Source organism: Hyposmocoma kahamanoa, unplaced genomic scaffold (assembly GCF_003589595.1).
Source record: "Hyposmocoma kahamanoa isolate Upper Pololo Valley unplaced genomic scaffold, ASM358959v1 93, whole genome shotgun sequence".
Classification (NCBI taxonomy): Eukaryota; Metazoa; Arthropoda; class Insecta; order Lepidoptera; family Cosmopterigidae; genus Hyposmocoma; species Hyposmocoma kahamanoa.
This window is the reverse complement of record NW_020654810.1, coordinates 11,249,222-11,272,542: the sequence shown is the minus strand read 5'-3', so window position 1 is coordinate 11,272,542 and position 23,321 is coordinate 11,249,222. Positions and strand designations below refer to the sequence as shown.

Here is a 23,321-nt window from a genome sequence, read left to right as displayed (position 1 = left end):
TCAGTACAAATCGGCAATTTCATACTTTAACCCCTATTATTTATAGTGCGTGGTTCGAGACTCCCTTTTAAATACTTGTGCTTGTAGGGATTCCCGCTCTTCTGCTACGGTAATTATGTTAGATTGAGGTTACATATCATAAATATGAGTCTCCCATGTGATTGCTAATGCCGATTACGCGAATGACGGTTGCGTGAAAGCTATAAAGATGGATCCGCAATGCACAAATTCTGGCAATATATTGGCGAAATTTATCGCGTTGTGCGATATAACCTTGAGTTAACCAATCAGGAGTTGTCGTTGTCAATATATTGCCACTGTTTGTGCATTGTGAATCCACCATAATGCGCGACGGCTTATTTCCACGAATGGTTAGTTGCGCGAAAGTTTAAAAGCGAGATGGTTCATTTGCGCGAATGACGACAGCACGAAGACAGATTTACGAAAGCTGGAATGCGTGAATGGTTAGGATTAACCAAACCATTTGGTTTATTTGTACCTAAGCTTCAGTACAAGAATACATAAAATGTAACAAAAGTTGGTAAACTAATTCTAACAAAGTGCTAAGAATTTTGCATTATTTGAGGCTGGATGCGGGTTTGTTTGTCAAATATATTGAAAATAAAACTGGTTAGTTGTTTCGAGTCACGCTCGCAAGGCCGCTCCGTACAATTTTTTTTATGTGCCTATATAGATAATGATTGACAATCCCTAGTACCTAACGTTTTGGATCTAAGTAAGCAATATTAACATATTTTGTCCAATTTTAGCCTAATGGAGAAATATGTGGTTTTAAACTTTCACTTATGTAGGTGGTACTAATGAAAAAAAGGAGAAAAAAATCTATGTAAAAAATTCTTTTATTTTTTATAAACAATAAATAATAATTTATGTATTTAAATACAAGGGTTTAGATTCGGATCACCTTTAGACACAGGTACATATTTTGTAAATAATAATTATGTACAAAACGCTGTTGCACGTATGTAGAGAAACATTTTGTATGGAACGCAGTTATTAATTAAATATGTTTGCTACGAAATATAATTTATCTTCGATTATAAGTTTTAATTTTTTGCTCAAATATAACCCAAAAGCTAATAATAATTTATAACAAAGTTAATGTCAAAAAGAGGAAACTTTAAAAATAAACCTGTGACAAATACACGTACAAATAATATTATGTGTGGTATCAAAATAAACGTGAAAAAGACATTCATGTAAATAAATATTAATGTAAATTTTAAAAATTTATATTTTGTCCAAAAAATATATTTTATTTAAAACACTGAAACAATAAAAATAAAAATATTGGCCGTTTGTCAGTTCGAAAGTTCGACCAATTGGTCACTCTTGCCATCACCAAATCTATACTGTACGACATTCTTGAGTTATATTGTATATTTTTGAATACTTTTTCGAATAAGGGGAGTAAGAATTCCTTTTACTAAACTGGTATGACAAACGGATAGAAAGTCCCACTGGACATATTGATCGGATTAGCGAACGAACAAATGGGAAACGTCCAAATGTAAAAATAAAAAATATCATAATGGAAGCAGAAGTGAGCCACAAAAGTTACGGCTCCCTTACGGCTGTAAGTCTCAAAATAATTATGATATCAATAGAAAATTCAGTCGCAGGCTTCCTATTAACACTCGGTGTTTGTTTGTTTTTGTTTTAGGTACATTGTTCCGAACCAAAATTTATTTCATTAAAACCACTTGGGTGTTTGTCTCTGTCCGTCGATCGGGAGACATTTTTTCCCCAAAATTATCTAACAGCAGGTTTGTGAACTCGTGACCATGGAGCGTGCAACCGTTCCGAAATATCGGGAAAATAAAAAGAAGTCATAGCGTGGTAAGAAACCTGATATTGGTGATAATCATTTAGTGAATAACCACGAAAGTCTTAAAATCTATATAGCAGGTTTGTATTTAAAATCTTGGAGTCTTGAGGTTGAATCTTGATGTAACGTTTTATAATATTTTGCTATTCTTTTTTAATTGTTGGCCATTTGGTTCGGAACATTAATTGTGCAAGTTTCACTTACACTTGACCAGTTACTAACTTTTACTTAATGTATTTCTTAAAAACAAATTATTACAACTATTATTTATCACTATTTATGTCAATAATACGTACCAATATTTAAAAGAACGATGTATTGTACGTTAGCAAATTGTAGTCTTCATCATTGGACTCTCCTTCAGGGCAAGGGAACGTAGGGAGAGATTCCAGGTCGCGCATGCGCTCCCTGCGCTCCGCCATTAATCCCACCTCATCTTCACGCCGACTTTGTCGCTCTTGTTCTTGTAATCGGTAATTTTCTAAACTTTGCGCCAAAAATAAAATAGGATCTTGCGGTTGACGGAGAACAACTTCAGCAATGCACTTTTTTAAAGCTACTCCTACAGTTTGTTGTAGATATTTAGTTTCTTCTACAGCAATTGGAGGTCTTGGACACGTCTCATAATAGATGTGGGAATAAATCTTGATTAAATTTCCGAGGCCATCATGCTCGTACTTTTCACCATCCTCTCCTAAGTATACTTGTCTTCCATTTTCTTCCAAGTAATATCGGCCTAGGCTATCATAGTAATATGCTATTCCATTTCTAATTTCCTTAGTCTTTACTAAGACTCCGTCATAATTAAGCATATATTCGCTAGCATCTTTGTGTGATTTGTATACACGGTTTTTAATTTCATTGATATAATATCTACCACAATCATCGTAAAAGTAAACGTGTTTATCATCGTCGCTCATTGGGACAAGTTGGTTTTTCTCGTTTACTTGATAAAACGAAAGCTCTTCATTATATGACGAGTATAACTTTCTTCCATATTTATCTATGACAAACTTTCCCAGATCGTCACAAAATGTTTCTTTCATATCAGCAACGCTTAAAATAGAAATGATAGATTTTCCTTCTAGGCCGCTAACTATTGCGTTACTCCATTGTTTTATAAGCCTTTCTACGAGCCACTGTCGATTTTGCTTCGGTAACAAGTGATCGAATATATGCGTATTCTCTTTGGACTTTAGTTGCGTACTGTCATCGTTTCTTTTGCATTTCAGGGTAGACAGAGATTGTTTCAAATCTTCCATCATATTGAGCTGTTGCTCTAGAAATATAGATTTGTGTTGTAAAGACGCCACCGCAGAAGAGTTTTCACGTTTCAAAAGTACAATTCTGTTCTCGAGATCTTTTATTTTTTCAACGATTTTTCTCACTTCTAATTCATCTGCATAGCCTCGGCCGATTTTATTTAACATGCTTTTACTTTTTAATTGCATCATCTCTTGGTTTGATGATCCGGCAACTTCTTCTATAATTTGTTGCAGTGTTTTGGAAAGATCGGTCGCAAGTGACGACGGAAACCTAACTCCGACGAATCTGCTGAATTGAATGGCAAGGTTGTCGTTCAGTACGTCCAACCAATTCATAAGCTCTTCTGTTTCATCGAGTACCTTGTGATAATACTCATTCGAGTCTACAATATTCCTCATTGTCTGTTGCTTTTCACGCAACGCACTTTGAAGATTTATGTTCATGTCTGTTATTGTTTTTAAATCCATTCCGATTAGATCATGTTCTTGTAATGTCATCGTGTCCTTTAAACTGTTAATATACTGTTGAAAATATTCTTTTCTTTTTATAGCACACTCTACAGTAAAATCAACTGCTTTGGTAATTATGCTGTCTCGCGGCGTATCTTTGATTTGCCGTTTGAAGCTCTCGGTGTCTTGGACGGCCTGCGACCAGGTAAAGTGAAAGTCGCTGATGATGCTTACCACGCGCTCCGGCGCAGCACGATGCAAGAGTGCTGTGCGCATCTCTACCAGGGAGATGAATACACACTCCGCGTAATCTTTCATTGTTAATAAAATTACCGGAGTATCGAAACCTCGCTTGATTTCCTGCACAATTGAAAACAAAAACAAAATTGCTTCTTCTTTGTTCATGATTGTATAATTTGGTGTATAAAGCATCAAATAAACACTACGAAAATAAACTTAAAAATTCTCAAGTATAAAAATTCACAAAGTGCAACAAAAATATTTGTTGCGTCATAATTTGAAGCTGGAGGTTTGGTGTCAAAATTTGGCAAAAATTATAATATTATTAATGAGCTAAAAGTAGGTTTATTAATTTTTGAAAAAAGAAAATAGTTTTCAATCAAATTAAAGATTAATTTTTCACTATATTACTTCATTGTTGCTTCATTCGTTCTAGTCTCAGATTGTAATACCCAGATGGGTTTAAAGGTTTAGTGCCTACGCCATTTTGATACACTGAATTGAACTGAATGGTTAATTATAAAAAAATATTGCAGTGCGAATGACAATTTAGAATAATAATTTTCCATTATTGTAAAAATGACGTATTACACTTTTTATCATCCTTGACATAATGAACTTCTGACATTATTTTTTATTATTGTGTGTATGAGATCATTGTGTAGTAATCAATTAATACCTTATCATCAGACGTTGGCTTGCTATTTAAAGCATGCGAAACATGTTTGTATTGACACTATTTTTTTATTAAAACTTTTGTTTTAGGTACCGTATTTGAAGTAAATAAATGAAGTGTTATTATTAGTAATTATTATAAGCTTGATGAGCTCTTGAATGTACTAACTGAAACATGAATTATAATCAAAAGAACCTCTTTGTGCAGTGGTGCAACGAACTCGGCAAAATATAGTTAATATAATCCGATTATATCACTTCATCAGCCTTTAATCTAGCCACAGCTGAGAACAGAGCTCATCTTTATGTAAATTAACAAAACAATCTAACGGATGTTCAAACACAAAAAAACATTACGCAATAGGAAGTGCTTGCACTCGCTCGAAATCATACATTTATATTATAATGTATAATTCCCAACTATGTTGTTTTTAATTTTTTCTTTAATTTGTAAAAACAGATAGAAAATATTTTTTAATGCATACCGTTGCACAGATTGTTTTTCCCATGGGCTTTTTTTTAGGAGGGTGCGAATGTGATAAGCATGCTTTGTGGATTAATCAAAAGAGCTGGAGGCTGGAGCTTTCTCGTCAGAGGCGAGCGGCGGCCGGGGCGCGACCGTAGCTACGGCGTAGCTCGCGTCCTTAATGAAACCGCGGGTCGCGCAGCCCCGCGCGCCTCGGTTCGGAGGCTGCCCGCCAGTATCCCGCGGACCGCGCTGCCGACGCCACACGCGCTACCGTGCTGTACCGACTCGTCTCGCATCTTGCCCACTGCTCGCCTACCACCTATTGTACGTCGATAACACTAGTCTATAAGTGAACATGTCCATTTGAGTGCTCGTTCCATACATAAAAGTGTTTTGCGCTGCGCCAGGTGCTGAAGCGGCTCAAACGGCAGGGCGGGCCGCTTTGTTCGGGCGTAGTACGGATCGGAGGCACTTGCGCGCAGCATCCGTTCGCCATGTTGCTATCTCTACCCGACGCTACGGCTAGGACGTTCAACTTCACCTCCCTGTAGCACCCTCCAACTTTATATATCAGTAATATGTACTTGTTACAGCGAAGTTATGTAATCAGTGCTTTATTTAATTCATTATCTGCCTAATTTATGAATTAGAACTTCAATGATCCGGTTTTTAATAATATATATTTATGTACGACGTATGTAGTATGTAAGTATGTACGTCGATAACAAATGTAGAGAACAATACACAAAGAATAGATACATGATTTCATGAATTACGGGCGGTTGTTCTTAATACTTGGGCTGGTTTAATGATTCTAAATAAATAATTTTCAAACTCAAAACGAAATACAATCATAATACGTTTATGTACAGCCAAACTGGATAAAACGGGTCGCCTGTCAGACCGTCATTCACACGTTCTCTGAAATTCTAATAATAATAAGTTTTCATCATTCGCCTTGTAAATTATTCGCTTTTCATGCAGTTTCCCGTTCATTGTACTTCAAACTTTCATTAGTTGACATTTATTTTGCGTCTTTTTGTATTTACAGTCGATTATTAAAACTTAATTAAATATTTCAGTTTTAATCACAAATACACATTAACTGCATGTTATCGGTCAATCTGTATTTTTCTATAATTTTTCGAACCCACAGTTTTAAACTTTATAAGAACTTAGTTCACATATTACAAGCTTCATATGACATACAATAACAAAATAATATCAATTTAAATTCCGAAAAACATTTATTGTTGTATTGCCTATTCAAGTAATATTATTTGTATTACGTTACAGAGTGAGGTACGATCCCGAATTATCTCTGAAGCATCACAGTTCTGTACGTCTAATTGGGCATAACCTGAACAAACTTGGTTAGCTCGAATTACCTGTGCTGTGGGTTTTGTTATACTTTGTTAGGTATTACGTACCCACTCACCTATATACACAGTCTTTCATGTGTAACAAATGCGAGTATCTTTTTTTAGCTAATCATAATCATTGATTCGTAGGGTATTACTATTTGTTTTTCTTTAACTAATTCAATAGTAACGTGTTGTTTACGTTAGTCTTTAATAAGCTGTTAGTTGATATTGTCGAAATATAAAGTATATTTTATATTATATGTTTGAGACAGGAGGCGAAAGATGGACCGGTGGCGATATTCTGTCTTCGAGACTGAATATTGCCGTTTAAACTATTGTGTCTAGTATCTGTCGAAAGTTTGACAGTATCAGTGACAGACAGTTATTTCAACCAGAGTTTTCGAAATGATAATTGTCACGATAATTATTTTGATAAATAGTATACCTTGGCAATTATAATATTTACAAAATTAATTGGGACTGCAAAATGCTACTGGTAGCAATGTCGTGCCATGGGTAATTATCAGAGACCTATCCAGACGTGTCAAATGTCCATTGATATAAAAGTCGCCTAACAAATAATTTGCTCAAAGATTTTTCTTCGTGTTTATTTACTTTTCTCCAATGATCTTGTGTGCTTTTCTCACTGTTTGTCACTTTTAGTCAAAAATTAAAGAGACAAAACTATGAATCAGCATGGATAATTATGGGATATAGGTACCTACTTAGGCCACTCTGAAAGTTCTGGATTGTGATAAGTAAGACCGTATATTACGTTTATAATAGATTTGTTGTTTTTCAAAGTATATACCCTCAATATTCACACCCTTTTGCATTCGTTGGATCATTGTGTACCTAATGCAGATGGACCAGTCTTCCGTAGGGACCTCTTCAATTACTTCATGAATGCGTTCACCGCCGATTCCGGGCTTGTAAATCGGAAACCTCTAAGTTTATCTTTGAGTTTTGGAAAAAAGAAGAAGTTGCATGGTGCAAGGTCTGGGTACAGCTCAGACCTTGCGGATGGGCCATCAGCTTCACATTTAAGGCCTTCAAGTACACATTAGTTACCTTAGCGGAATGTGCAGGGGTGTCGTGGTGAAGGTCGATATTGCTTCGAGGACGCTTTTCGCGAATTTTTTCAAACATTGGGCTAGCATGTATACCAATCTGCAGTTACTCCTTTTCAGTTGTCCTTTGGTCTTCACGCGCTACAGTAGTGTAATGTCTTGATTTGCCGAAGAAAGAAGCAACCATTTTCTTACCACTTTTTGTTTTCTACGACTTTCCTTAACTTTCCTCGGCAAATCTTCAAAAGGAAAGACTCATTCTGCGGACTGGCTTTTTCTTTCCGGCTCAAAGCAGTACTCCCAAGTTTCATCACTTATCACGATATTATATACAGCCAATGATTGTCCTCCATTAAACTTTTTTATCATTTTACGGCACCACGCTAAATGCAGTCGTATCCGGTATTCCGTTAAATTATGCAGTTCCATCGAGTGCAAAGTTTCTGAACCTTCAACATGCACATGCAATATCTTTTGCACTTGTTCATTCCAATGCCTAATACAGTACGAATTTGCTGACAAGTAATTTTATTGTCAGTTTCAATCAGTTGTTGTACGATATCAATATTAAATTCGGTAACCGCAGCCGGCCGACCTTCACGTGCATCGTTATGAAGATGATCACGTCCCTTTGGTCCACCATCGTAACTGATCTTTCGTAACCAGCTACGAACATGGATTTTTTTTCTTCCTTTGATAACCAGCTACGAAAACAGAATTAATTTGTCGTTTTGGTAACCAAGTTTCGTAACCAGCTACGATACAAGATTTTTATTTCTTTTTCTGTAACTGGTTACTAATCGGGAATAATTATTCTAGGTTTGTAACCATGTAAGGAGGTAGGTAGGCATTTTGTCATTATTGGATAGTAGATACTTCATAGATAATTATATTCACTTATCTAGATGTCATGTAAATGTCATTTTGCTATGTTTATTTTCAATAATTACCTCAAGACTACTCATTTAGTTCAGTATTAAATTATCATTATTACTACCAATTTTGCTAGTAAATAATAAAAAACTGAAAATGGACTGTGATGATTCAAATCCCATTCAATTTGTGTCGACAAAACGTGGAGGAAGGAAAATGCTGTTTAACGGTCGTCAATATTATAAAAGAAAAATTTACACCAACGGGAATACATTTTGGCAATGTTACAATAAAATTCAGTGTAAAGGAAACATAACATTAGACCCTAATAATATATTTGTAAAAGACAAACCTCATGACGAAGGCTGTATCCCGAATTTCTCCAAAAACATTATTTTGAAAAAAATTAACTGTTTAAAAATAAAAGTTGGAGAAAATCTCGATCCAATTCAGAAACAATTTGAAGAAACTATTTGTCAATTGCAAGATGATGGCGTGGATTTAATTGCTGACTTACCCAAATTTAACAACATTAAAAGTAGTCTTTACAACGAAAGACATAAAAAAATGGGCGTGACTAAGTTGCATTTTCAAAATCCTTTAGAAGTAACAATACCAGTTAAATATGAATATTTTTTATTGGCTGACTACAAATATGAAGAGACCAGAATTATGGTATTTTGCCCTCCTGACGTTCATGAGCTTTTAAAGGACAATCAACATTTTTTACTTGATGGGACGTTTAAGTCATGCCCGCCACCTTTTAATCAAATTTATACCATTCATGGCTACAAAACAACAACAAAACAAGTAATTCCGTTAATATTTGCATTCCTGCACAATAAAAATCAAAAAACCTACGAAATATTATTTAACTTGCTCAAGAGTCGATTACGTACATGGAATCCAGTGAAAATTACTCTGGATTACGAAAAACCTGTAATGAATGCCATTGCAAAAGTTTTTCCTGAAACTCAAATTAATGGTTGTTTTTATCATTTTTGCAACAGCTTACTAAAGAAGGCTAAAAAATTGGGTTTAAAGTCAAGAGTGCAAAGAAGACATGTATCAAGATGCATGGGTTTGGCTCGATTACCTCTAAAATATATCATGTCAGGGTATAAATACATAATGAAACGAGCACCAAAATGCCCACAAGTGGTGAAATTTAACTCGTATTTTAATAATTTTTGGTTAAATGACGTCCAATTTATTAAAAAATGGTGTTGCTTTGGTGAAGAGCTTAGAACAACAAACCATTTAGAGGGTTGGCACGCCCGACTAAATAGATATGTGGGCCGTAAAAATCCACCTCTGGCCAAAGTTCTTGAAATTTTGGTTAGAGAAACAAAGATTCGTACAAACACTAAGTCAAATAAAAGTAAACAATATCAAGAAATTGATTTTGAAATAAATTCTGCCGTTCAAGACTTAGAAAAAAACACTATAAGTGTAGGTCACTGTTTAGAGATTATCGCACCTTTCTGCTTTTAATTTTAGCAAAATGATTATTACTTCATACTTATGTTTAATTTTATGTTATACTAATTTAGTACCTATTAGATATTTTTATTTTACTAAGTTTCATAGAAGTCGAGAAATCGAGAAGAGGATTCTTGTAATTTCACCATGTCGGTATATCTGTCTATTCAAAATTTAAAGATTATCGGCATGTTCTATTATAATGTAATTTAGCATAGTTAGTAGTTACGTATAGTTAATAAGTACCATTTGTGGCAAATAAAATCATAAAATATATTAATTTGTTGTAATAGTATATTACCCAGTGTAGGTATTTTTTACCCACTTACATGGTTACAAACCTAGAATAATTATTCCCGATTAGTAACCAGTTACAGAAAAAGAAATAAAAATCTTGTATCGTAGCTGGTTACGAAACTTGGTTACCAAAACGACAAATTAATTCTGTTTTCGTAGCTGGTTATCAAAGGAAGAAAAAAAATCCATGTTCGTAGCTGGTTACGAAAGATCAGTTACGATGGTGGACCAAAGGATCACGTCCACGTCTAAATTCACTGAACCACGAATAGACAGAGTTACGACATGGGGATTCATCACCAAATGCCAATTGAAGTCTGTAACAACTCTCTTGTTGACTTAAGCCACATTGCAAATCGCACAAAATCGTGGACTGAAATTCATTGTAATAGCGACTTACAGTTTTGAAAACGACGCCACAATGAAAAAACAAAGGACCCTCTCATAAAGTAAAAAGTAACCTACTCGCAAAGAGTTCTTTTTCCAAATTTTGTATTTGTTTTTTTTTAGTTTCTTTTACAAGTTAGTGGTCACTTCCAGGAATTTCCGCTTTCGGTATGCCCTACGTATATATCCGATAATTATAAAACAAAATCCGGATAATATCGAGCTCTGATTTAAACGGAAGGACAGGATACCAATGCCACCGGGCTAGATTTCGCCTCTCACAGTTAGTCGAACGGTATAATTACCATGTAACTGTGTATGTAATTAATACATGATTATTTGGCATACGTATGTAGAATGAATTTACAAGTACCAACATGTTACCAACAAATTTAGTTTATTATACCCACAAGATTAAGAAAACTCCAATCTCTACTAGTTGATCGAGGGGTCGTAAATAAACTCCTTATGACGTATATTTTATAAGGAAGTCGTAAAGCTAAGATAAATCAATATACTAAATTGAACACTGTACACAAATTGATGGTTTATTGTTTCATATAGTAGCAGTGTAAATAAAGTTTGATATAAAAAGGAACTAAGGGTATAATAACTTTTTTATTACATTTCTGAATATACGTACGGAAATAATCAACTTTTATATTATTGACCTTTCATTGGCTATTCTTTTGAAGAAAGAAAGGTAAGCGTCAAAATATTTTTAAATGCCAAACATTTTAATTGCGTTTCAAAATCTCTTTAATAAGAGTAATTTTTAAATAATAAATATATTCTACATGTATACCTTGTCATGGTCATTAAATTTTTATTCAATTTCCTTTGTTAAACGCTTAGGCACCGTGTCCGTAAAAGATATTACGTGACCTATCACTGTTACATTGTTGTTGCATTATCATTGATACATAATCGGGAGATTGTACCTACTGTAACATATTGTCGTAGGTTGCAAAATAAAAGCCGGCGTCGTGGTCATTTGTCTTCTCTTGTTATTTATTTTATTATAGAACATCCTTTTATTTCTAGATTCTGAAAAGATTCTAGAGCTTCCCATTCAATAACATTAAATAGCTTTTAAAGATTAAATTCGATTTATTATACATAATTTGTTAATTAATTTAATATATTATATATATTTCGAGACTAATCGAGAAAATAATTTCTCGATTAGGCGAAGTGATGCGCCTCGCGTAATACTTTCACTGTGCACGCACGCACGGTGCACCTGCAATCGCTGTTAGATATTCATTGATAGTTTAATTGACGGGTCGCGTTTCGTATGCTGAACCGAATGTACAGGGGTAACTTTTGCAATATTACGCACCTTGTATTCAGAGACGAAGTGATTGTTTTGGACTGTATCCAAAACGTGCTGAGGTCATAAACCTTCTATGGCTTAATATTGCAGTTCACTTTCTCTATAGTCAATTGTTAAAATGTTTATTCTGTGTTTTTATTGTTACAAATGTTTGGATAATTACGTCGATTACTTGGTATTAAATCTTCATTGTCATAATTAATGCTTAGCACCTAAACTTTTATTGTCACTTAAAAAATGTCAATTACGCTGTGTTTGCTTAACAATAAAATTGAAAGTAAATAAGGTTGGAGGGCGGTTGTAGATCTCTTTTCGCTGATCCCAGATGAAAATGTCGATTGCGTTAGTTATGATAAGGAGGGCAGAAATTAGGTATACCCTATGTCATGAGTGCCAGTGGGGGCATTACTGCCGTCGACTAACTAAAATACGGCTAAGTGACAAATGGTCAAATATCCGTTTTAAATAGCAAAAATAGAGCATAAAAGACAGTGCAAATTAGGTGACGTGTTTGACTTTTCAGAACTTACCCTAACGATGTATAGCTAAAATAACATTAAACAATTTCAATATTCCAAAACTGGGTTATGGTTTTTTGTGATATCTCAAAAAAATATTTTGTCGCTTTGCCGGATTTTAGTTAGCGGACGGCAGATTACCAAAAGTGACAAGACCAGAATTCAAAAAAATTCTAGTCATCGGACTCAAGGCCTTTCTTCTCAAGCATCTAGGGTTTTACCTTTAAGGTTTTCAATTTGAACTAGTTACCTATTCAAGTTTAGTAGAAACTGTCTTGATTAGAAATAAGATTTGCATTTATTTACAGGGGAAAGTAATGACAAACTAAGCAGACAATACATCTGTCTAGCGCAACATTTGCTCTTGTGTTCCATATCAGTGAACTGCAAGATGAAGAGGTAGTTATTTCCTGTTGTTGCCCGATTTGCTTGTTTACGTCGTCGTTATTCTTTTGTGTCCCGGGCGCATATCTGATTACTGTTATTCTTTTCCACGTTGTCATTGTTGTTTAATCAATGATGGTTAACCAAATCTCTAAGCTAGTTTAGGCACTTTCGTTTTTTCTTTTCGCTAAGTTACAGAATTTGATAGCAGTAATTTCTTCTAAGATAGATATATACTAGCGCTACCATTTCAGGGTCCAAAAATAATTTTACATAATGTTGTGTAAATAAGGTTCATGTTAATCCTCATATTACTTAAGAGCCGGTTACGCTTGGTCATTCGACTTTGGTCACTGGTTTCCTTTGTTTACACTTCGTCATTATCGAAGACGACCTCAGTGGCCCAACAGTTTGCATTATGGGCGCTTGATAAGGAAGTCCTAGGCTCGATTCTTCGTAGGACCAATCTGGGAAACGAACTTTTCGAAATTAGCATATGGAATTATTTAGTTGGAGACCAGGTGATTGGTTTGGTTATCTTATTGCAAGTGTCTAGTAATATTCTGCGACTAGACGGGTAACCGTCTGAACTGATCGACGACCAAAAGGTCAATTCCTTAAAAAACTTACCAATTAAAAACTTCCCGGAGAAAAAGTCAGAGCTGCTACGACTCGTAGTAATTTTCGCGTAAGAAGGTCACCAACATGACGGAGTTCTATTACAAACTTCATTCATCCAATACTGCGAGTCTATTGTAATCCGCGGAATGTATTGTGTGAGAAAGTGGGCCAGGGTAAATTAACCTGTCTTCCAGAATGCCTCCAACACACTGCCCTTGTTGAATATATGAGAACTTGTCGTTGATCTAGTACCCCAGATTTTGATATGAATTACTTATTGACGTGATACTTTGCGGCGAAATTGCTCATGATTTAGTAGTAATTTTTAATCGAAAAAGGACGTTCTCAATTCGACTGTATTTTTTGTTTGAGTGCATGTTATGCGTACACTCCAACGTTTGTGAACCAATTTCAATGAGTTTTGTTTGATGGTAAGTAGATACCTCAGTAGTGGTCTCATTCAAATTTGAAGAAATTATTACACTTCTGTGTGTAGCAAATTAGGGGATGAATTCGGCTTATTAGATTTGCCCCACTTGCCGTTAACCGATTTCAATAAAACTTGGTAAACAGATGTAATTCCACGAACTTTTGAGAACGATTTTTTTAATTAAAATTTATATAATTAAATAAAATATTTTATTTTATTTTATTTAATATGTTTGTAGCCGAGTTATACATGTGAAACATGCTTAAAAGTTGCATGCTTCACAAATTTCGGTTTCTAATTTTCCAAAATCTTTACAACACAACGTTAAACCAATAACAACTTAAATGTACGCACACAAATACGGTTTGATCTAAATGTTTACTTTACTTTGAGTTCATTAATTTGAAGTTCGTAGCAGGGCGTAAGTAATAAATAAATTATAATTCTTAGTAAAAGGGGTTCTTAGTAAATAGTACAGCGACAAAAATAGAGCGCGGGAGTGTCGTTCTTGGTAGAACATACGGATGGCTTCAGTTTTAGCTTTCGCAATCAACAAACAGAGATGCTTTCACACTCCACTTTCAATGCAGCTTTTATCCTTGCAATGAATCTTTATGAAACTGTAATACCAACTCTATTATATCATTTGCAAAGACTGTTACTTGCAGTTAATTTAATGATATATGTAACAAGTACCTTCAGAATCTTATGAATGATTATATAAGAAGTGGTATCAGCAATTTTTTACAATAAATGTTGATTAAGTCACTGAGAAAATGTGGTTCAAGCTTAAACCGTCATTCAATAAAATATTATTACTCATTAAGTAAAAGAAAACTAAAATACTTTTGTTTTTTTTAGCAACGTAAAGGAAAAATGGTAACAATTTAGTAACGAGTGTGACCAGTTCTTGACAAAACCATAGCTTGTAGCTAGCTTGTATTCTTCTAATTATGTGTTCGACGATATTCCATATGATCTCCTGTGGAATATGTTCCCACTCCGCGGCGACGATTTTCTTTAGCGCCGTATGGTCCATCGAATCAATCGCTGCCCAAAACATAATGGAGCTCCCCACCATAAGGGGTGATTTGTTCAAAACACAAGTCTTCGTACCACTCGCGGTCCTCACCAGATTGAGACATCGTAGTCTCACCGAAGAACAATACTCTACTCCTGTCCTTTTGTGACCATGTAGCCTGTTTTCTGGCGAAGTTAAGTCTAGCAAGTTTATGCTCAACGAGTAATTTAGGGTCTGGGCTGTGACTGCTTATATTGGCAGCATGAAGCCTCCTGACCGTCCACAGGTTGCGCATCTCTCACTTCCTTGGTTCCTTCCAAGGTTCTTCTTGAGGTCCACGTTAGACGATTTGCGATTTCTCTACGTTCGGTTTATCAGGAATCGGTCACCCTGTGATTCGGTTACATACCAATTTTCTTTCAGAACCTGTCTGATCTCTTAATATCGTTGCCATGTTCTCTGAATTGTCGAAAGACTCACATTCGGACACTTAACATTGATAACAATATTTTTCAATCAGCGCTATGATTTTGCTGGCTACTATTGTTTTATCAAACATTTTAGAGACTGATAAGTTAATGGTATAATTACGATTATTAATACAAACATTGAACACGAAGAAAAATTTCTTCAACCCTTTTAGGGCTTGAACCCGTGACCACGCTCTATCGTAGTGTTGCTCTATACCAAATAAAAACTAACTTACAATAGGTCAAATTATCGAGTTGACCAAATTCACCTGTGTATTTTGAGATTTTTGTACTGGTTGTCGGCTTTTGGCATACAAACTATACTTTTTTTTTATGTAATAACTCCAGTTATTACATAAAAAAATTTCAAAAATACATAATAGTTTAAAATCTTCCATCGAACGAGTTAACTCGTTAAAAATGATCTAAAAGTGATGTAGAGTTACTATGAACTTTCAATCATACTGATATTTAAATGAATAAAACTTCTTTTGTGCTGTAATTATCTCAGTTTTTTTTTTTGCAAACGAGTTTCTAACTAACAAAGAAAGATTTTTACAGTAATGATATGTTAAAAATAATAATTGATAACCTGAATTTTTTTATTAACCAATGTTCACGTCAATCTTGGGATTTCTACCGACAAACCAAACGTTATGTCATTTATTTCTGGCATTGAGTTTAGTAGTGGGAGGTCATGCACCAGGACAATGTAGTCTAAAATAAATAAATGTCTGCTTTAGTGGATAAGGTCATCCTTTACATTTTTCTACACCACTCGTTCTCATCACGCTTTCATTCGAGTTTTGAGTCCACTCCTGTCAGGCATCTATTGCGTGGCGATCACAATTCACCTCCTGGGTTGCATCCGCATCACGTAGCTTTTCCCCCCATCTTATTTCAATTTCATAGATTTTAAATTACTGGATGCTTATTACGGTAACATAATTAAGTTTTAGTAATAATAATAATAAAAATAATAATTCAAAATTAGTCTTTTAGGCCTTGGGAGAGGCGAGAGATTAAAATAAACATAATAATAATAATAATAACGCGGACACACTCATGGCCCCGCACTACCCTGTATCGCGGGTGCCATGAACACACACATAGACAACCACAAAATACACCCAAACTCACGAGAAAAATATATAATAGTAGACTATACCAATAATTCTCTCGTCTCGGGAATCGAACCCGGGACCTCTGCGTGGCAGTCCAGCATGGTAACCGTTCGGCCAGAGAACAAAAAGTAAAGAGAACGGACCCCCCCCCCCCCCCCCCCCCCCCAAGTTTTAGATACCGCACCACGCCCCGCACATTGCCGGTCACATTGACTGAACGATACCATGGCTGTCTGCGAGCCGTTTCCGCGCGAAGACGACTTCGATATTTGAATATACTTTTCATTTATTCATTACGAAACTTGCACGTTAATATAAAACACCATTTTACGTTACTATTTATAATGGCCTATTTATAATTTATAAATTTATTATGTCTGAGACTCATCAGTTATTGTTTTCTTCATTTATTTACTGCAGCGTAATATACATATGTATGTGTAAAAAATACAGATTTATTATATCAATATAATGAGATGCCGTGACTTCGCGAATTTTCTATTCGTATTGCCGATAAATATTACGTAGGTAGTGAATATATCTAATTATTAATTAAACTTGGACAAGCAATTTCAAATACCTTGGTCACCTTACTTAGAAGTATGTACCTACATGTCCGAAATACAACATTCTAAGCGCTTTTAATATATTTTTGAAATAAATCTTCAATATTACTCTAGTTACTGAATTAATGAAAAATATATATTAGGTATAATTATTAGGATTCTATTAATAGAATCTTAGATAACATATTTGCTTCAAAATTTTCGCTATGTGCCGCTCTGACCACGTAACGTAATAGTGCGAGAAAGTGATGGGTAACTTTGCCACTACACGCACACTATTGCGCGTGTGCAGATAGCGCCTTGCTGTATGTAGTAGTAGTAGGTAAATAATTTTCGACTGTTGTATGGAGTGTTCGGGGTGTGGTTCGGCCACGGAGGCAGTTTAATAATTAAAATATGAATGTTTGATTTCTTTTCATCATTTATAAAGTTCATTAGGGAGTTACCTCTTTTATTAACGCGGAACGAAATTATGGGCTTGAACCGGTCAGAAAAGGCTTTAAGTCCTTGCAATAAAAGCGAAAAATTCCGACGTTTAATGCAACTCTGTGTCGATAAGTTTGGTGTCCCATTCATACATAGCAATTATAAAGTATTTGTATTATATACTTTGGCATTAGGATTAGAAACAACAAATGAGCATAAAGCAAAAAGAATTGAATGTTGCGACAATAAATAAGTATGACACGAAACGTAGTTAAACAACGTGGTTGTTTGAATGCATTATGCAAAATTTGCTGAATGAAAATATGTAAAGTTCTGTGTATTAAAAGTTGTTATACTAGGCTTAGCGTTACTGTGTCAAAGACAGTAATGACCCGAATAAGCTCTTTCTTCGCAAGTTTACTGTACGATGAAATCAAGTGCCAACTCCAGGGATCATTTTCTTTCTCGCTTTCTCGCCTTTGCGTAGAAACACTTTTGCGTTGTTATTTTAAAGATTGCCTTCAAAAGCACGAGGAAGGGTTTCCAGAATATTAGCTTTAATTACATTTGCGTTGAATTTATAACATTAGTTTGATGTGGAAGATACATGCAAAATTAAGAGACGAAAAGTCTATTGGAAAACATTGTTAATTCTAAAAGATCCTTCACTAATCTTTTATTTTCTGTATCTTTTAATGGATTTGTCGTAAAATTATAAGTTATTTATTCTTTTTAATGATACAGACATAAAAAAATGCAAATTTTAACACATTTTCACCTAGTGAAAATGGCTATTAATTACTTCATAACCAGGTTAAAATTTATAATTCCCTCAGTTAATTAGTGAAATGACACGTTACATTTCCAATGTCAGTGGTACCGCTCCCCAGTGTCGCTGGAAGTGTCGCGGGTATGACACGCTCTCGCAGGAGTGTCCCACCATAATGACATTACCTTTAATGAGTGCTACACAGTCACTTCCGCAGCCCCCATTTTTACAACACGGAATCACTTTACGATTCTGTTTGCGGGTCTAATAGCGTGTCAGCACAGATTTGTTATTTAAACGTATGAATGGATACAATTTGCTGTTATTAATTCGAAACTTGTATATTTATAATGTAAGTGAAACCAATAATTATTCTCACGGAATCTTGGATACTTGGATAAAACAAAACAATAACTGGAGCAATTAGCAGCACATTTCTGATCAATGATAAGATACTAAGAGTAAAATGTCATGCTATGTTAACACGGTGAGTTTGCATAGCAGTGTAGATCATTGATAATGTGTTGCACAAATAAATTGCGAAGCTAGTTGTCGAGGTGGAACGGATCTAGCTGCGTAGGAGAGCCTTCCCCAGCGGACTGATTTGAGGCCACGTCAAATTGTCCTCTTCCTCACACCGCGTCAGCTCATAATTGCTCTTATTCCCTTATCTATAAGCCACATAGCCCAATGAGAGATGTCGCGAACGAGATTAGTAGTAAAGAGCAGCAGGATGACGGATTGCTATGCAATATTCACGCCTTTGTTCCAGGACTCATTAATCCGGAACAAGGAGAGAACAATGAATCACTTTTGCTACAATCATCATTCTTTCTAGAGATGTTAAATATAAAATGCTGAATAATTGAATGTAAAAGGGCAATAATAAATCGATAAAGGCTCGCGGAAGGCGGTGATAGACCCGTCTTTGTACGATCCGAATTTCGTTACCAGCTTGAAATATAATGTTAGCCGAGACATCATTTGTTTTCGGCTCAGGTGGCAGGTTATTAGTTCATGTATTGGTGGCATTCGAAGGCAGTTATTTTATTAATCTTCGGGGCCTTGAGCTAGGAATTTGTTATGTTTCTTTCACCTTGTTCGCCGTGACATTTACACATGAAGACTCTATTAATAGATAAAGTATCAATTCCATAGTTATTAAGGACAACATAAAAAATGGACAATCGTTTCAGTTGAAATTAAATGAATAATGAAATCGTTAAGGCAAAAACTCCGTTTGTGCTTGCAATCAATGAAATACTTTTTACTTATCGAGTTCTGAGGTTTTCGCGATTGTTACACATAGGAAATGAAACTAATTTTTCGGATCTAAATCGTGTATATTCGTGTATGTTTTCTCAAACAAGTTAACGTTTCGGGCCCGTTACAGGTCTCATGGTCACGGCTGATTAGCTAAAAAAATCTGAAAATGCTTTTTCCTCTCATATTATTCTCATATTTTTATTATATCAGCACAGGTAAGAGCACAGGCCTACATACGAGCTTTATCAAACTCCCCATTAAGTCTCAGAATTCTCCTCGTTTCAAAGTTCCGTAACAGTACATTAGCAGCCGTAAGAAGCTGTCCAATCGATAGCTTACTCTCAGAAAGTGGGGGTAATTCTGATTTCATTACAAATTTTTCGTACGTTATTGCGGTTCGCGCATTAAGTACCGCTCCGTTCCTGTAAGTATTTTATAGGCAAATGTACATAAAAATGTATCATTTTAGTCATATGCTGGTTATAATACCAGCATTAAAATTTTTCTGCGCTCCGACCACTCTTTGCGAAACCATATTATGTGTCTAAAAATAAGTTCGAACCACTGAACCCACGTCCTTAGCAAGTGAATTTAATCAGAATTTAAAAAATCGCTAATAACTGTTTTAATACACCATTGTATAAAGCCAGCATAAAGCGATTTACTTTTTCTGTGTTGCAATCTATTTATAGGATCAATGATTGTACCTCAATACGATAAATTTCAGCCTCAATTTAATCACCTCACCTAAACATGTTAGGAGTCAAGCCGCGTAACAAGTTAAGGAAGCAGTACTTCGTTAGGCTGCTTACACAACATCTCAAGTCCTGACCTCATTATTGAGTACTCCACAGTCGTCTCTCAGTGTGCACTCAGCATTATCTTCTGTACGTGCTCTCGGCTCAGTGTGCATGTGACTTTAATGTTTTTTTACTTTTCAGGACGAAGGTATTAATGTTGCGGTTTCATAATAAAGTCCGCCACAAGTACCTACCTAAATAATAGATAAAGATACCATACTGCTGGTAGTTTAAAGATAGTAATGCATTTCCGAATCGTGATGTAACTGAGAAGATAGGGAACAATTCAACATAAGTAAAATAATTAATTAATTTGTTGTAAAAATTTAGTTCTTTAATTTGTTCAACTATGCCATTTCGAAATGGGTCCACTGAAAACCAGCGCTGTGCCTCCATCGTAATATTTGCTGAGTGGACCCTTTTCAGTGCAATACACTTTTAGTCGTAAAATCATAATATTGTACTCGTACACATGTATTGTGCTGAATAAATTTCAGTTCTTTCTTTGTTTCTCATTATAAAAAACAGGTCCTGAATTTTATACTTTTCACGGAATTCTCTACAAGTTTGTAAAAGGTGATGCTACGGCAAAAATGTCGTTTAAACCCAATATCTGTAGCAAGCACATGGACAAAATTTGTAAGATCTGCTGATTTGATCTGTAGCTCAGTTGGTAAGAGCGGTAGCCACGGCGAGGCAACCGAGGGTCAGTCAGGTTCCAGTCTAGTCGGATGGAAGTTTTTTACAAAAAAATTATGAATATCATGGTAGTAAACGCATTATGATATTAATTTGCATTATGAAATTAGTTAATAAAAAGAAATAAACATTAATTAGGTATTTGTCACTCTAGCTACTTCTTCTTATTTTCACCAAGAATACAAGAATACAAGATATTTATTCGCTGAAAAATGTAGTTTACAATGGTGTTATAGTATATTATTATTAGATCGTACATTTCACCAAAACTTGGCATGCGAATATTTTACACAATTCTTATTTCAATGTGGTTAAATTTTACATTTTATGTTATCTATTAAAAAATCATTTATATTGTAGTAGCATTGTGTAACTAACAAATTATGTAATTTTATTTTAAATTGCCTACAATTTAGTTCTTTAACTGCATCTGGTATTTTATTAAATAATTTAGGTGCCAATATAAACATCGTTCTATTGTAAAATTCCAAGGTGGGGCGTTGTTTTGGCCGTATTTCTATTTTGTTCCTTGTTTTCCTGGGATGTCTGGTTTTCACTAGATTAAAGTGCCTGGATTTTGTTTTATATAAACACAGGCCTCGTAAATATACATAGATGGTAGGGTTAAAATCTTTAGTTTTCTAAAATAGGGTACACAGCTTTCTCGCTGGCCCACACCAAACACCAAGATTTTCAGGTTTTCCTTTTAAACAAAGAACTTCTAAAACATGTTACATAAGACTTGTGAAATAAAGGGGATACCCAAAGTAGCGTAAAGGATGTGATGTGTACAAATTCAGTAGTTCAGCAATTTGGCCAATAAAAATCTACGTAGGTGTACCTAGTTGGTGCGAGAAGAGAAATGGTCTGTGTACTTATTTAATTTTGCCAGTTGCCAGAGAACCCGGAGGTCGTTGGATCGGGAGCACCGGGAAATCAGAACCAATTCCAACTGGATTGCAATTTCCTTGCAACTTACACTGTTACCAATTTATTTATGGCCTACGTTAAATTTAATATTAGTGGGAGTGGGATTTTAGTGCTTGTTGCAAGTTTCTTGTTTTTAATTTAACTAATGGGTTTGAGAGGTGACCTCGATTTTATGGATTTTTAAGAACTGCTCGTTTTTGTACGTAATTAATATTGCTCTTGTTTAATTAGTTACATTAGAAAAAAGTAAAACCGTTTTTTATCGAAACTGTCGATCGAAGTAGTTCCTTTTGTACTATTATTGTTATGCCCTTGTGACGCCTATCCACTGATCAAAATAATGCTGTAGTCATTGACTTACAAATAAATGGACGACGGGTCTAATACAAAAACCACGAAAAAAATGTCCCAAGTCAACCTATTTAAACGTAGTGACATGTCAAGGAATATGAAAAAGCTAAAACGTTGAATTTAAATTGTAATGTCATAGCAGTACTGTCTAATTTTGCTTGCTTCGCTGTCAGTCAAACAAACGAAGACTAGAGTGTGAATGACGCTCTGTATACGATTTTAACGCCCTATAAGTTCGGACACTTTTTAGCGCGGACCCGACGTCCATATAATTGTAAGTCAATGGCTGTAGTCTATCAAAATCCACTTTAATGTTAACGTTTAGTGGTAGTTGTCATTAAACATCCTCCAGATCTCCGTCTGTTTTTTTTTATGATACCAAGCGACGGTACGAACAAGTCGTGCGCCTGACGGTAAGCGACACGCCTGTCCGTAGCAGTTGCAGTACCACTCAGAGTTTTAAATCACAAAGATCTTAGTAGAGCTCCTTGTGAAAAAATTTGTCCAGGGGAGTTCTGGAATCTTACCTATTTCTGCCGCCAGACAGCAATGTCAGCATTACTGTGTGTCCGTTTTGAATGGTAAGGGTGCTGGTGAAATTACAGGTACATGGGACTTGTCAACTTATGTTTCAGGGTGACGGGCGCAGTGACAGTGCCCCTCAGATCTTTGCGATTTAAAGCTCCAAGTAGCACTGTAACTATTATGGACCCGTTCGTCCCGTCACTTCACTATTCACTATTCAACCTTGTCCCTTCCTCTCCTTTCCATCAGCGGACCACCCGTGCCGGACTGCGTTGCCACAGTTGGACGGTCAGTTCAATACCGTCCCGCACTAAAAAGTTTGGCAATTCGTTTTTATGCCGAACCACCAAATTGTGGAACCAACTCCCGGCGCATGTATTCCCTCCCCTCTATAACATCGGGTCCTTCAAACGTAGTGTGAAGAAGCATTTGGCCAGACCGGCAAAATGATTGTGACGGAGTGAAGATATTTGTGTTTTCCATCCGTTACTCTCATCTCTGGACTGTATTCGCACTTTCCATCAGGCGCGGTGCAGTCATTTTGCCGAGTCACAATAAAAAAAAAAAAAAAAAAAAAACTTGATATTATAAACAAAAGGATCTTTGTGATTTAAACCTCTGAGTGGCACTGCAACTTTTTTTAATAAAATATCAGTGCGCATTT

General features: G+C 35.4%; 2 protein-coding genes across 4 annotated transcripts in view; one reads left to right on the top strand and one right to left on the bottom strand.

Annotated features, from left to right (window-relative positions):
- LOC113237039 overlaps positions 1-3,896 on the bottom strand; it is a 26,177-nt gene extending 22,281 nt beyond the window's left edge. Inside the window, exon 1 of the mRNA XM_026473280.1 lies at positions 2,146-3,896. Coding sequence (XP_026329065.1) covers positions 2,152-3,882 — 1,731 coding nt within the window. The 5' untranslated portion in view covers positions 3,883-3,896 and the 3' untranslated portion in view covers positions 2,146-2,151. The remainder of the gene's footprint in view (positions 1-2,145) is intronic.
- Positions 3,897-5,169: 1,273 nt separating this feature from the next.
- The window catches only part of LOC113237470 (cytochrome b reductase 1-like), an 88,530-nt gene continuing 70,378 nt past the window's right edge, over positions 5,170-23,321 (top strand). For all 3 annotated transcript variants that reach the window (XM_026473959.1, XM_026473957.1, XM_026473958.1), the window contains exon 1: positions 5,170-5,272. The gene's annotated coding sequence lies outside the window, so the exon portion shown is untranslated. The remainder of the gene's footprint in view (positions 5,273-23,321) is intronic.